The following is a 15631-nucleotide window of genomic DNA, read 5'->3' as shown; positions in this document are numbered from 1 at the left end:
TGACTGCATGCTGCTAGCCTGTTCACTGCAACGGTGCCAACTGAATTCATCGCAGAGTGGCAAGGGGAAGTGTCCTACCACAGTGGAAGAAATAAGGCTGCCCTCCCCAGAAAATTTCAGGAGAAGATTGCAGAGCAATGGTTCTCAACCCGTGGCCCACTTGCGGCCCAATCAGCACACAGCTGCGGCCATGTGACATCCTCAGGGCCATACAGATAGTAAATATACTGTGTGGCTGCAGCCCGCATAATACAGAGAGCTGCATACGTGGCTCACAATGGTAAATAGGTTGAGAAACACTGTTGGAGAGCACCTCCAAGAAAGTATCATTAAGATCTCTCAGGAGGATAAAAGGGACATCTCCTATGTACATCAACTGCTCTGCATGCCCCGCCTCCCCAATCCTGCAGGGGAATGAAAAACAGATAACTCTATTTCTGTTTGTTGAACAGCTCTCTCTTCTTGTACAAGTAAAAATGAAAAGTCAACATGTGTCTTTGGTAACTTGGGATGGGCAAGGCACCATGTTTACATTTAAGCATTGTAAGGAAAAATACATTCACACACTTACCTGAGGTTCCTTCCCTTGCATTGACCTTGTCCATGCTTGGCTGGGGGAACTGGCTACACTGTGATGGAGTCTCCAACAGGTATTAGTTTGCAGCATACTCGACTCTCCTGCCACGTCTCCCCCTGTTTACAGCTGAGTCTGTGTCTCGGATTCCATGAAGGTATCCATGGTGGTCTGTGGGGTGCTGGTAGGATCTTGGTCAAATATGGTGTACAGCTTGTTGTAAAAGCGGCAGGTCTGCAGCTCAGTACCAGATCGACTGTTGGCCTCCCTAGCCATGCGCTATGCCTGTTGCAGTTCCTTTGCTTTCACACAGCATTGCTGCTGATCCATCATACCTCTTCACCTACGTCTCTGTGCAATCCTGTGCATTGCAGGACAACTGCTGAAGGACTGTTAGGGCCCATATAGGTCGCGAAGTGTCTACACTTGCCTGCATCAACCACAGTGTGTTAACCATGACTCAACACAGCTGGGGATGGTCGTGTTATTGTGTTGCTATAAACGGGGCACTTTACATCAGTGGGAAACAAATCTGAGTGTAGACAAACAAATAAGTCAATGCAAGGCAACTTAAGCTGACCTAAGTTTGTAGTATAGACCTGCCCTAAGTGAGTGCAAAGGCATTTTAAAGTTCTTCAGGGATGGAGATATTCCATAGGAGATTTTTAAAGTCATTTAGGGATGAGGATACAAGTACAGGTACCCTGCACATACATTGGAATTATTGTAAATGAGTCAAACAGAAACCTTTCCAACGCCACACTGCTAAGCCACCCCTCACTGGAAATAAGTCTTATATTCAGTTCTAAATGGGACAGCCTCTGTATCCATACCACACTCATTGTCCCCCTATTCAACCATCTGGGAAAGAACTTCTGCAAACTGTATCATGGAAGGAACAGAATATCAGAAACAAAGGAGCTCTGACAAATCATCACAACCTATTAGAATTCTCAAAGGGCATTTAAATTTTGCCTACCTAAAAACGAAGGTGAATACATGACTTCAAAGAATTAAGAGCCCAATTCTACTTTGCAAAGTTGTCATGAGGATTTATCAGCTCAGATACAAGCAAGTCTGTTTTGCTCTTTTCCATGATGCTACATTTGCCTGTCAAAAAAATTCTTGCCTTAAGTGAGTAGGATTTTCCAAGTAGAAATAATCTGACAATAAAATTATTAAATAAATTCTAAAACTGGAGGATTGCTGGCAAAGAGGAGGAGCTGTTTTATCTGTGTAGACAGTTGCATAACCTGTCACCACTTCCCACTCCAAAAAATCCAAAACAAAGGTATTTTATTTAACCCTCATAGACTAGCATATGGTTGAATGCCTAATTTCATTCTTCCCTGCTTTCTATTTTATACAGAATTAAATCCTAGAAGAAGAGCACCCAGATGCTGCAGCGCTACTGAATTCAGCAAACAGCATATTGGAGATCACCACTAACCAGATTTAGTCACACAACTTTATCTTGTCACAGTACCTAACTCGTTCTCTGAAGATCATAGAATCATAGAATATTAGAGTTGGAAGGGACCTCAGGAGGTCATCTAGTCCAACCCCCTGCTCAAAGCAGGACTAACTTCAGCTATATCATCCCAGCCAGGGCTTTGTCAAGCCTCAGCTTAAAAACCTCTAAAGATGGAGATTCCACCACCTCTCTAGGTAACCCATTCCAGTGCTTCACCACCCTCCTAGTGAAAAACTTTTTCCTAATGTCCAACCTAGACCTCCCGCCCTGCAACTTGAGACCGTTGCTCCTTGTTCCGTCATCTGCCACCACTGAGAACAGCCTAGCCCCATCCTCCCTGGAACCCCCTTTCAGGTAGTTAAAGGCCGCTATCAAATCTCCCATCATTCTTCTCTTTTGCAGACTAAACAAGCCCAGTTCCCTCAGCCTCTCCTCATAAGTCCTGTGCTCCAGCCCCCTAATCATTTTTGTTGCCCTCCGCTGGACTCTCTCCAACTTGTCCACATCCTTTTTGTAGTAGGGGGGCCCAAAACTGGACACAATATTCTAAATGCGGCCTCACCAATGCCGAATAGAGGGGAATAATCACTTCCCACGTCCTGTTGGCAATGCCCCTCCTAATGCAGCCCAATATGCTATTAGCCTTCTTGACAACCAAGGCACACTGCTGAGTCATATCCAGCTTTTTATCCACTGTTACCCCCAGGTCCTTTTCTGCAGAGCTGCTGCCTAGCTCGTCGGTCCCCAGTCTATAGCTGTGCATAGGATTCTTCCTTCCTAAGTGGAGGACTCTGCACTTTTCTTTGTTGAACCTCATTATATTTCTTTTGGCCCAATCCTCCAGAATATGCAGGACTCTTAGGATCAGTGCTTTCAGCAGAGGACCAGAGAGTAGACAGATGTTCCAAATACATGGTATTTCAAATGCTTTGGAAAAACTGTAGGTGTGCCCCAGTGAAGCATATATACTCTCACCTTGCCTTCCAAGGTCAGTTCCTTTAAAAAGGAAAATGACAGACTATAGCACTGAAATAAAAGCCAGTTACGTACATCTGAAGTTCTCCACACTGAGGATAGAAGGGTGGATGAATGGTAAACCATTAAGGCACATCTTCACAGAAAAAGGGGTCAAGAGCAAAATGATGAACACCACACATTTTTCTCTGTGTAAGCCCACATGAATCCTTGTACAGTAGTTGCCCCACACGCTGCTTGAGTATCAACCTCACCGTTCTGAGTGAAGAAGGCAGTCAAGCAGGCACACCTCAACTGCCAGTTACTGCTTACAAAATAGTTCCATGGCCACACAACTAAGCATACAGGCAAGTTATACTTCCCCAACACATGGAAAAAGCAAGTTTTGCTCAGATAGTCTTTCCCCAGTTCCTTGAGTACACCACCATCAACATCATGTTCGGATGAGGCACCAACAGATATCTAGTGTCCTGCCTTGAGGCAGGAGTGAGGAGGGGAGAATGAAGATCAATCTGTGGTTCACAATCCAGAGATCCAACAGGATCACTGACAGGCAAAGCCTGTCTTTCTTTCCAGCCATGTAAGTGATCACTACAAATGTATCATGGACAATGAATGATCCTGTACCTGCTGGGCTTCTCAAGAGATGGCATGATTATGTACCCACCACATTTGTAAAAATATTATTGTGAAATGTATTGCAATATACTGTTGCTTCATGATCCATCTGATTCAGGACCAACTTTTGAGAGGCCATATATCAGAAGGTCCTGTACACATTCAGAATCACACCTACAAAATGTTTTGTTCTTGAAGAAACCTAGTGCCTTGAATACAATATTCTGTGACATCTTAATTCCTTAATCCAGGTACAATATATCCATGAATATGACTACAGGGGCAGAGAAATTCAGATGTTTGATCTTAATTACAGACTGTCTCCAGACTGCAAATTAATCAAGAGAAAGACTGCTCACCACCAAGATGCAATGTGAAATCCTTTGTGGCTTGTAGCCAGAGATTACATGAAGCCATCTTAAAGGACTGTGAAATGGCACAGATGGGTACTATGAATGCATAGCTGCCATGACACTCAACATTCATACACTGGCACTTGCAAATCCTTTCCATTAGATACAATGTTCTGGATCAGGAAGGCTTTGAGTGGAACAGTAGCTCCTATATACTAGAACTGTCTTTTACAAACAAGCTGGAACTTCAGGTTTCAAAACAGATTACCCCGTGACTCCAACTGATAACTCAAGACAGATTACCCAGCAATCCAAAATGCCTCGCCCTAGATTTATTACTGAATCTCTCCTACATTTCCCTTCCTTAACCAATCAAGTTAAGCATACTTGTGTAGGAAGCCTTTCACAATCACATGTATTTTGCAGTGGCAACACTGTATCACAAACTCTGCAGGAAGGTCAGCGCCCTTATTCAGAACCTGATATATGTTGTTTGAGGGCTATCCTTATATGCATGTCAGCATCTGCATTTTTCTTTCAGAAATGGAATGATGAATCCCTGACAGCATGTCAAATTTCCTTTACTAGCAAGTGACAGACATCCAAAAGTATCTGGAAATATCTTGCCTCTTTCCTTTAATGGTATAAAGCTTGATGGAGGTCTTGCCCGAAAGGACTCGATTTTCTGCACTCACTCATCCTCAGGAAGATATTGAGTGCATTCCTGAAGGAAATGGTCTAGAAGGTTTTGAGGAAAGACTGGACAGTCCTACCAAATAATGCTGAGGACTCCTGTGTCTGAGGCAATCAGGAAACAAGCAGAAACAGAAGATCCCTATTTTCCAAAACTAGCCGCTGTGCCTGTCTCAGAAGATTCTAAACTGTGCAATAATCAGAAGTTTTGCTGCTTGGGCTTCTGAGAAAAAGAAGACACACACGCTGATTCTGTCCTTACTAGGCATGCTTGAATCCAAGCTCATTAGTACAAGCCACCCTTTAGGATAGGAGTGGTGGAAAAGGAAAATAAAGCCTAGCTTTGCTCTAATATTTGAAGCACCCGTTTACCAAAGAAGCTCTTTAAGTGACACAGCAGGTCTTCAAGCTTTAGTCACTCTGTTTCAAAGTCTGACAGAAGCAGACACTTGTATCTGTAGACATCTATGCCCAATGCTGATGTTCTTGCTGCTGTTACCAGTAAATGACATAAGAACCACATTCCTGGTTGTGTAAGTGCTCATAAAATCTGTTGAAATTCTTTGTGCTTTTCCACAAAGATACAAGCCCTCTTCCAGGGCTTGAGCTGTGCTTTGTCCAGAAAGGACAAATAGTTTGCAACTCTTGCCACTATAGACCAAAAAACTATAGACTCTCTTGCCACTATAGACCAAAAAACATTTTTCCAGGGGCATCTCAGTATCTTAATTCTCAGTCTAGGGAAGCCAAACAGCAAGTCTTAAATCTTAGCCCTGGCCATAATGCACTGCCATCATACTTGTGGTGAAGCAGTAGCAGCCCCAATTTATATTTTTACTTAAGTCACTTTAGCAACATTCACAGTGGAGTAAAGGTGATATCACAACTCCTTCACAAATTGGCTCAGAACTGGGTGCATGGGTACTGCAAACTTAAAAGGTGACTGTTCCACAGTTGAGTCTCTCAGAAACCCCCAAGGCTGGACAAGAACCACATTATAATTTATAACTTTAGTCATCTATTCTAAAACGTGTGGAAAGGTTGATCTTCTAGGGGTGTTCCTTGTCTTTTTCCTCTGTGGATGTACATTTGGTTCCTGAATCTCCAGTTTCCTCAGTAATGAAAGAGCACTCCTTCTATTTCACAGAGCTCCCCCCAGACCAATTACATGGCGCTATCTCAATATGTACAGCCTGGGGGATAGCCAGCACTGCCAAAGCAAGTGATAGCAGCTGCCCCAGTAACCACAAATACTAACAATAATAAGAACCATGATCAGCTCAAGTTGCATCAAGACATGTTTCAAAAGCATCAACAGAATTGGTATTCCTATGGCACCAAGCTTTCAACCACCCCAGTACAGGACACTGCTTTAACAGTTAAAAATCCCCTGATGCAATCAAAGCAATCTACATAAATCAGATAATCAGCCAACAATATCTCTAGCTATTGCCTCATAGGATCTACAAGCCCCCCACCCCATGCTACCCTGCTATTCAGAGTGTGATTACTGCAGACTAGATAAGTAGTAACTAGTAGGCATACAATGTGCAACAATGGCTGTAAATTGGGATACCCCTAGTTAAGCATCAAAAGGGTTATGTCTACACTACAAAATTATGTCGACCTAAGGTACATTGACGTACAGCCACCACAGTAATTAAATTGCTTTTGCATGTCCATGCCATGCTCCTTGTGTCAGTGGTGCATATCCTCACCAGGAGCACTTGCACTGATTTAAACTGTCAGCATGGGGCACTGTGGAATGGCTTCTGAAAGCCAGCAACAGTTGATTTAAGCAATGACACTGCGCTGACCTACATGCTACACCAGTTGCAGAGGTGGAGTTAAGTCGGCACAGCAGGCAAGTTACATTGATGGGAGCGATATTTTAGTGTGGACTCTTACAGAGTTAAGTTGAGACAAACTGCCTTGTATTGACTTAACTCTGTAGTGTAGATTAGGGGTAAAACTTGTTTTTGACACATACAGGTCTGTTATGCTCAACAAGTAGGCAATCCAGATTAAAACACTCCTCCCAGTGTTAATGGAACTGAAATACTGCACATAACAGAATTTGTATCTGTTATGAAATATTTTCTGTTACAAAAATATTTCTTAATGCAGCATTTTGTAGAGTTGTCTTTTCAGAGCATCAGACTTATACCCACCAGTGCTATTATTACACTATACCCATGCTTGAGCTGCAGATTAATGGCCTGGTTAAATATATACTTTCTTTTTTAAAAAAAATACTTCCTTACCTGTGTTATCAGTTGTGTATCAGAGTATTAAAACTAGGAAAAAAATTATCAGCAAGTTTGCTGTTTTGCTCAGTATTGAAAAATAAAAAAATGAAGTCAATCAATTTTCCTTTTCACTTCTCATACTATGGGGAATTTATAAAAGTTTGCATTTATAATGCCTAAACTGAAAGAATATATATTAACCTGGCAATGTACCTTTTACATACCATATCAGCAAGTACACATGCACACAGCAGTAAGCATTATCACAGCATTAGGAACCATCATATTGAAGTATTGGTTCCAAAAGACAGAAAAGGAGATAGACACCATAAAAGATGGCACGACTGGAGAAAAAGCTCACAATTCCCTTCTGATGTTTGAATATAAAGTATGAAGTAGTACTAATATGTGCACGTAGCTATGCTCTCATTCTCAAAACCATCCCTATTGTATATCCACATTCAGTCTTTGTAGGACACTAAGGAAGTCAGAAACAGAAGAAACTATTACAGTACCCAGCTCCTTTGGCCAACCACAGGGCTATTCCCTTTGGCCATACTGTTTACTACTATGCTTAGGTTGGACATCTCAAACTGTACTGTGCCAATGTAATACTTTGGCCTAACTTTGGTGGTTGGGTTTAAGTGTGCAGATGCTGCTGGTGGCTTGCGATATACAGAAGATGAGACTAGACCAGGGGTTCTAAAAGTGGGATCACAAGCTGTCAGCCCCCATTAAATTAAATTATAAAACCCCATTTTTAATTTATAAGGGATGTTGCACACAGACTCTTGCTGTGTGAAAGGGGTCATGGATACAAAAAATTTAAGAACCACTGGACTAGATTATCTGGTTGGTACCAAACTCTACGACTTTACTGAGGCTTCCACCATTTCCCTGATATTAATCCATTTTTCCCCCTTTCTGTAATTTCAGTATATTACTCTGTGGTACTGCATGTCACCTTGAGAAGAGCTAGAAAATTTATCAATATAAGAAGTCATCTCTAAGTCGATACAGAGAAGGGCCTCAAAGCATCTGTAGTTCCTATACTGGAATCTCTGCACACGGAAACCCCACTAGAGTCAAAGGAACCCCTAAACAAGGGTAAGCAAAGCAGCTGCCTCCCCCCACCCCGTAGGGCATTGCAAGCGTGATGGATAAGTATGATCTGAAGTGCACACAATGCAAATGAGTTGTGTGTACACAGCAAGGCTATTCCCACATCAGGGCAATTACGCCTTACATATGTCTGGCAGAGCAAATTCCTGATACAGCCCCCACCAAGGGTTTCACAGATGGATCTACATCCAGTTCCTTCACCCCCACAATGGGCCTGACACTTCAGAAGAAAATCAAGGAAGATTTTTGTAATTACATTTCATTTATTTTGGGAAAACCAAAAAAAGAATCCCCACATTCCCTCCCCCACAGGGCAGCTGGCTCTCCCCCTTCCCCCGAACCTCTCCCCTCTCACAGGGCAGCTGGGCCCCCTTCCACCGAACCTCTCCCCTCCCCCAGCGGGGCAGCTGACCGACCTCCCCCCCCACACATCCCTTGCCCCGCAAGGGAGCAGAGGCCCCAGCCAGGCCCCAAATTCATCCACCCCCCTCCAAGCAGCGCAGGGCCGGGGATCGCCCCGCCGCTGGGGCCCGCTACCTTTCTCCTCCCGGCTGTCCGCCGCCATCCCGCCGCCGCTTCCCCTCACGGGCCCGGCCGCCTCGCGCTCTGCTCACAGCGCCGGAGAGGCGGGACGCTGGGTCGCGAGGCGGGCGCGCTAGGCCTCGCTGCGGACCCGGGTGCAGTGGGGAATATGTGTGTGTGGGGGGGGGCGGGGCGCGGGGTCTCCCGTCGCAGGCCACAACGGGCCGCAGACCCTCTCCGGCTGGGCAGACGGCCCCTAAGATGGTGGCTGCTTCCTGCGTGAAACAATCCCTCTCCCACCATGCACCGCGTTGTTTACGCTCCTCGCGTCACAATGCAGACGGCTGTGTGACCTCATCGCGCAGCGTCCGCCGGGAAGGGCGCCTGTAGCTCTCCGGGGAAATGGCCTCACCCACCACGTGACCCCACAGGGCCGGCCGGGCTCTCTCACTCATGGACGGCTGTCGCCATCTTGAGTCTCTGAGCGGACCGCGCAGCTCTAAGCGTAAACGGCTCGGCCGGCCTGCTCCGCCGGGGCTCCGGACAGCTCTGCCAAGAGTGAGCCCCGGGGGGCGCCCCTTGCCAGCGCCCCGACGGGGTGGGGTTGGCTCTCCCAGGCGTTCCCCGCTCCAGAGCGCGGCTCTCAGTGCTCCTGGAGGGGGCTGCCGGCCCGGGGGGGAGAGCTCGGGAGGTCCCGGTCGCTCGGGCTCCCTCCCCTGAGCTGGGACATTTACACTGCAAGAAAACAGCCCGAGCCCCGTGAGGCTGAGGCAGCTGGCACGGGGCCAGGCCCAGGTGTCTCGTCTAATCGCGGTGTAGACGTAGGGCCGGGCCAGGTGTAGCCCATCCTTTCCAGGTGAAGGGCGTAAAAGGACTAAATCCAGGGGCTCAGCCCGTGACTCAGACCCAGGCTTGCACGGGTAGATAAACTCAGCTGCGTGGTTGAGCAGCTCTGTGGTGCAGAGATTCTTCTTCTCCTTCAGGGAGAGGGGCTGGATGGTGAGGGGAAGTTGCAGGGAAGACATTCGCCACACTAGGCCGAAGGGAAGGTTTGTGGCTGGAGCTTCCTGCTGCTAGGGTGAGGAGTAAAACCCTTGGGGTCATATCTATACTACACATGGTGGCATGGCTACGAGGCCATTGCTGGGCCAGCATAATCCTGTAGCATGGACAAAGCCTACAAAGACAAGAGTGGTTTTTTCTGTTGCAGTAGTAACATCACCTCCCCAAGTGATGGTAGGTTGACTGAAGTGTTGTTCTGTGACTTAGCTGTGTCTATTCTGGGGGTTGGGTTGACATAGCTATGGCACTCTGGTATGGATTTTTCACACCAGTAAGTGATGTTGCTGCGTGGACCTATGTTTTATGCGTAGACCAAGCCTTAGAGGGACATAAGGGATTTTTGATCCCTGGAAGTGCATAATGAACTGGTGAGTCCGTAGAAGACAGGAGTTTCTAGTTGAATTTTTTTAAACAAATAAGTCCCCAAAAGGGGAGAGTAACTACAAAACACTGGTTGTGGGAGATTTTTTTTGCCTGTGTAAATGGGGAAAATGAGGCAGCAGGGTCTGACATTCATTTTGGGTAAGACTATTACATGATAGGGTCACTACTATGCTCTGATAGCTGTTTTGTATCACTGACAGAGGAAAATTAAGCAATTAATTTGGCTTTCAGCATAAAGTTGTGTATTCATGACAGAAAGCCTAAGTTTAACAGGCTAAAAATAAGTTGTCTATATTTACAAGCTTATAACAGCACAGCTGTTCCGATGCAGCTTTTCTCCTGTAAAAGTGCTGTGTAGTCGTGTTATGATGGGAGAGAGCTCTCCCGTCAATATAATAAAACCAAATGAGCGGTGGTAGGTATGTCAGCAGGAGAGCATCTTTAGCTGACATAGCGCTGTGCACATGAGCACTTATGGCAGCAAAATTTATGTCGCTCGAGGGTGTGTTTTTTCCACACTCCTGAGAGACAGAAGTTTTGCTGACATAAGTGTTAGTGTAGACATGGCTTAACCCATGTTAACTGAACTACCTTGCCTTTGCTAAGATTTTTCCACATGCTAGTTCACACATGGCAAAAATACCACACACTTTTCCGAGGGTGGATGCCCCCTTTCAGGCTATTCACGAGCACTGAAACTAACACTGATCCATATGTCAGTTTACTAGAGATGTGTCTAAACTAGAATTTTTACCCTTGAGTTGATTTGTTGCCAGTTAAGACAAACTCAATGTTTGCCTTATATCTTAATCAGCTAATGTATTAAAACTAGTCTGCCTTATCTACACTAAAATTTCAATGCAGTTTAGTTAACATCGGTTCATTTAACACAGGCTTTCTCTGGTGAATACACAGCCTAACGTGAGGCAGCTAATGCATCAATAGAGACTAGTATGGACACTCCCCAAATTTTTGGTACAAGCTATAAAGGTTTAGCCTAAGGTAAATGACAAACCCTTGTCTAGAACAAATGATTAGAGAATGTCTACACTTGCATTTGAAATGTGTTAATTATGCTGAGTTGAAGTCAGCCTTCTTACTAATTTCCCACCATGCACCCTGTGAGGAAAAAAAAAACTACAGTGCCTTAACTATCGTGATGTAAAATCTTCATATAGACAAACTAAGTTAGCAATCTGGATGTAAAAAACCCTCTTTTCAATGAATATGTAGCCTTATTTGTCAATTTACTGAGTAAAAAATTACAAAATAAGCCCTAGAACCTCCCCCTTGAAAAGTAGCAAAATACTTTGTATTACCCTGTGGTAATAGTCCTTCGGCTTCTCTGTTCTTGTACTGTAGCCAGCTCAATGAAAATGTCTGCTTAGTGCACAACAGCAGTCAGTGGAGTTATACAAGTGTTAACTGGAGTAACTCAATGGAGAACAGGCCCTTAATCTCCAGTTCAAAACACTTTAATGCCGTAAGATGCTGACATACCCTCACTTGTAGCCCTGCGCTCAGTTTTGGTCACCTCATCTCAAAAGGATATCAGAGAAACCCTCTTCTGAGCCTTTCCTATAACAAAAATAACTGGAAAGACTTTTATGAGGAGATTGAAAATAATGGGGCTAATTATTTTACATGGGAAATAAATAAGAGGAGGCAATGAAATAAGGGTGTGAGGACACAAGGGGTGGATAGGAAGAGACTCCACATTATGTTCTAGCAGCAGTTGCCTTAGCTGGTTAAAGGTTAATATCCCTGACACATGACAGGGTTCAGTACTTGCTTATTCCAGTGAACACTGTTAAATCTTGTCCATTGTGTGTCTCTTCCTCTGAAATGTTTGGTACTTGCTGCTGATGGAAACAGGATACAAGATTTGATGGACCACTGGTCAGCTCCACTATGGCAATTTCTGTGTTTGTATATTCCTGTCACTGATTGGATTAAGCAGTTGATTGTGTCTTTTTAACCACTGGGGGAGGGGTGCAGATCACAGCTTATATAGGACACAGTAAAGCTTATAAGGTCAACATCGATGTCTGAATACCACAACTTTTAGCTAAATCATCTCTTACCATTATATCAGTTTCTTAGGGCATTTTTGGCTCTGCTTTTGATAGAGCATTAACTGAAAAAGCAACCTAGCACAGAAATAGTCACTAGATGGTGCTGTTAATACAAGTCAGTCGGAGTAGCATTTCGAAGAATGGGTTCAAGTCAGGAATACAAGAGTCTATGCATCCTCAGATTTGAGGGAAAGCAACTGATACCTCTTGACTGGTTTTATGAAATCAGACAGTATCTGTCTTGCAATGGCCACTTGCTTCCAATGAATAAGGCAACTGAAGCCCCAATTTGTTGGGGGAGTGGGAGAGATTTTTTATGTATTTGGGAAGCTTGGAAGCAAAGTGATACTTATGCATCTGGAGATTGATTCTGGTGTTATTTCCAAGGAGACAGTTATGGAGCACAAGGGGCCATCATTAACACTATGTCCTTTATAAGTTGATGATTACGTATAATGGATTTGGTCACTTCTTGCTCAGTTTGTAAGTAATGCATGGCTTGAGAAGGTCTTTTGGCAGAGCCAAGCTGATGTTAAGGATAATTTTCAAAGGAAATTGTAATTTGGAAAGTCCCAACATGAAAAAAAAGATGCTAAACTTGGTGTTAGGTTTTGGTTCTAGTTCCTGCTACATCAAGGGACAGTGGAAATAAAATAACCTTGTTTTAAAGGTTATTTCTCAGCCCTGAAACTAAACCAGTCCTTAAGGGGACTGTCACAATATGTGCAAATGCCCTTAATAGCCAGGCTGAGATGGCTGCCCAGTATATTGTTACCTTAAAACTGTGTCCTTTATAGTTTTTTTTTTTTTTAGGTTTTGAAATGTCCAGTCTCATTTTGATTGCCAATTATTCCTGCATGGAACTGACATACAGGTGACGTAACATCAACCAGGACCCTCTGGAGAAAGATGCCCATCTGTAGGGATGGGCCACTGGTGCGTGTTACTGGGATCACTCAAAATAAGGACATCCTGGAAAGAATAATCAAAGGAGAGCTTCCTTTGGAACTACATGCCAGGATAGATATATATTAAACTGACTCAGACTGATCAAAACCCACTGAAATACATGAAAAGACTTCATTGCACTTTAAACCAGGCCCCAAAAGAAATGTTGCATTTGAGTGAATGAACCTGATTGAATGGACACACAAAGCTGGACCATCCGTAAGAGATCTTGTGAAAGCATCTTCAGGCCTGGCTTGGTATCCGTTTCCTACTGCCTCCACAGTCAAACAGCTTGCTATATGATAGTTGCTTGACGGGCTGTTGCCCATCCCTCCTGGAGGTGCCTGCATCTCACTGATGCTGTATTTCTACAATTGATTATTACGTGCTAAGTGCAGGGGCCATGTGCTCTGCACTGTCCAGAACAAAGATGAAGTGGTGGTCTCTGCCACATGCCCATTACAGTCCAAAATATATACAGATATTAAATGATCTCGAATATAAATCTAAAATACACAATCCATTGGTTGAAATGCTCATTTCCTTCTTCTACTGCCAGACCAGATCCTTCATCAGTTACTCAGATTCACAGGTCTGAAGAGCTGCCCCGTCTCCATGCCTTCTCCCATGCTTTCCTCTCATGCATGGAATGACTTTCCAGTTCTGATATAGTCCATGTACCCCCCACCACATTCATTTCCTTTCTACAGACCAATTTCTTCTGTGATGTCCTCACAAACACTAACCATGACAAATAACTTTTCCACCCCAGCAATAGTGGATAATGGAGTGTGATAGAAACAAAAATCTAAGTTAATGCCCTCCTTTGGGTTGCCAGTGCCTCTTGTTATCTCTATCTGTCTTTTAGATTTTAGGCAGATTCCTTGGGGCTGGGACTGTCTTTATCCTGTCCTGAGCAGCACCAAGCACACAGTTAAGAAATAATAAATTGCATCCAAAAAAATTACATGAAGGGAGAATTAAAGGCCATATTGTGAGTCCCTTACTGAGTGAGCTCAAATAGTCCTACTGATTTCAGTGGGATGACCTGTGTGTAACTGCTTATCAGCATCAGTAAGGTGTTTACAGTCTCACCCCAGGGCTGAAATGGTAAACACTCAAAAGTTAGGAAATGCCAGACGTAAGGTGACCTATGCATCCTTAACTCAACCTCCTTGTGCATATGCCTTATGGTACAGTCCATAATTACGTGATCACATACCATTTCTCAAACAATGCAGTGTGGGTGGCATCTTTGAAAGCATTCAGCATTGGCCTAACACTGCTCAATGAAGTCAAAGGGCATTTTGATGGGGGCAGAGATAGGCCAACACTGAGCAGTTTTATTTCATGTGTGTAAAATAGATGGCAATACTTGAATCACTTTGGGTATGCCACACAGAATCCATGGTAAGCATTTACATAAGAAGTAGACAGTATATTTGCAACCTACCAGGGGTTGTAGCACTGTAAAGTAATGGTGAACATAGAATCGTAGCACTGGAAGGGACCTTGAGAGGTCTTCTTGTGCAGTCCCCTGCACTCAAGGCAGGACTAAGTATATATGCCATCAGCATATATAGACCACCAGAACATGCAGCTATGTTAAGTGCTTACACCTAGGTTGCAGCATGTACCCTTTGAGTGCTGGCCTCCCTGAGACTTTTCACTCTCACAGCACATGGGGAGTGCTGGCATTCAGATAACTGCTGAATACTTCCTGTATAATACAATCACTGTATCCTGGCTTGCTTACACATCCAGGCCAAAAGCCTCAGGCCCCTGAATTTATTAGCGCATGATGTAGTTATTAGTGTGTAAATAGAAAGCAGTAAGTATCCTTAAGATATTATTACACTGAGATATTATCATTAAGTATATAATTAAATGAAAGAGAAGGATTACAAACATTATGCAAAAAGGGATGCCTGAGAAAATGTTTGAAAAACAATAGCAGTCCTCCCCTCAGCCCCAAAAAGCAATGCTTGGCCCTTCCCCTCCATTACAGCTTCTCTTCCCTCTCCTTTCACTTCTTCCTCATTTGTATCTTTCCTCCCCTGACCCCACCTTTCTTCCTCTCTTACAGGCTACCATGGCTATCATGCTGACAGTAATATTTGTATTATTTATTTGTGTTGCAGTAGTTCCTAGGAGTCCATTGTGCTAGGTCCTGTACAAACACAGACCAAAAAGATGGTTCTTGCCCCAAGGACAATACAATCTAAAGCTTAGTCTACACTAGAGAGTTTTGTTGACAAAAGGCAGCTGTTGTTGACAAAACTGTGCTGGTGCACACACGGAACACCGCCTCCCAACTGCCCCCTGCTGACAAAAATGCCCTGTTTTTTTGACAAAACTACCTTGACCAGAGGCAGTGGTATATGGAGGGTCTCCGGCACCCAGAGGCCAAGCCTACATTAGTGTCCCCCACAGGTCCTGGCCCTGCCCCCCAGCTGCTCTGGGGAGGGGGGAGGGTCTGTACCCGTGGAGGGAGGGGGACTGCAAATGCAGGCTTGGCTCCACTGCCTCCCCCTTCCCACACTTACCTGGTGCACGGCACCCACCTCTCCCACTGCAGCCCC

At 44.4% G+C, this 15631-nt stretch overlaps 1 protein-coding gene and 1 long non-coding RNA gene across 9 annotated transcripts in view; one reads left to right on the top strand and one right to left on the bottom strand.

Moving 5' to 3' along the window:
- The window catches only part of YTHDC1 (YTH N6-methyladenosine RNA binding protein C1), a 39487-nt gene extending 30701 nt beyond the window's left edge, over positions 1-8786 (bottom strand). For 2 of the 7 annotated variants that reach the window (XM_067556913.1, XM_067556917.1), the window contains exon 1: positions 8596-8786. In XM_067556913.1, coding sequence (XP_067413014.1) covers positions 8596-8623 — 28 coding nt within the window. In that variant the 5' untranslated portion in view covers positions 8624-8786. The remainder of the gene's footprint in view (positions 1-8595) is intronic. The other 5 variants (XM_067556915.1, XM_067556919.1, XM_067556918.1 and 2 more) reach the window with 3 other exon arrangements.
- Positions 8787-9542: 756 nt separating this feature from the next.
- On the top strand, positions 9543-14358 carry LOC137159159 (uncharacterized). Of its 2 annotated transcripts, none has more exons than XR_010921558.1 (2): positions 9543-9658; positions 12915-14358. It is a non-coding gene; the product is annotated as an uncharacterized lncRNA (long non-coding RNA). The 2 variants fall into 2 exon arrangements; XR_010921559.1 differs by having other exon boundaries at positions 9549-9816.
- Positions 14359-15631: the final 1273 nt, after the last annotated feature.

Source organism: Emydura macquarii, unplaced genomic scaffold (assembly GCF_026122565.2).
Source record: "Emydura macquarii macquarii isolate MOO-44397 ecotype Brisbane River unplaced genomic scaffold, CSIRO-AGI_Emac_v2 contig_1790, whole genome shotgun sequence".
NCBI classification, from domain to species: domain Eukaryota; kingdom Metazoa; phylum Chordata; order Testudines; family Chelidae; genus Emydura; species Emydura macquarii.
Note: the sequence above shows the minus strand (reverse complement) of the source record. Positions and strands in the feature narration are given on the sequence as shown.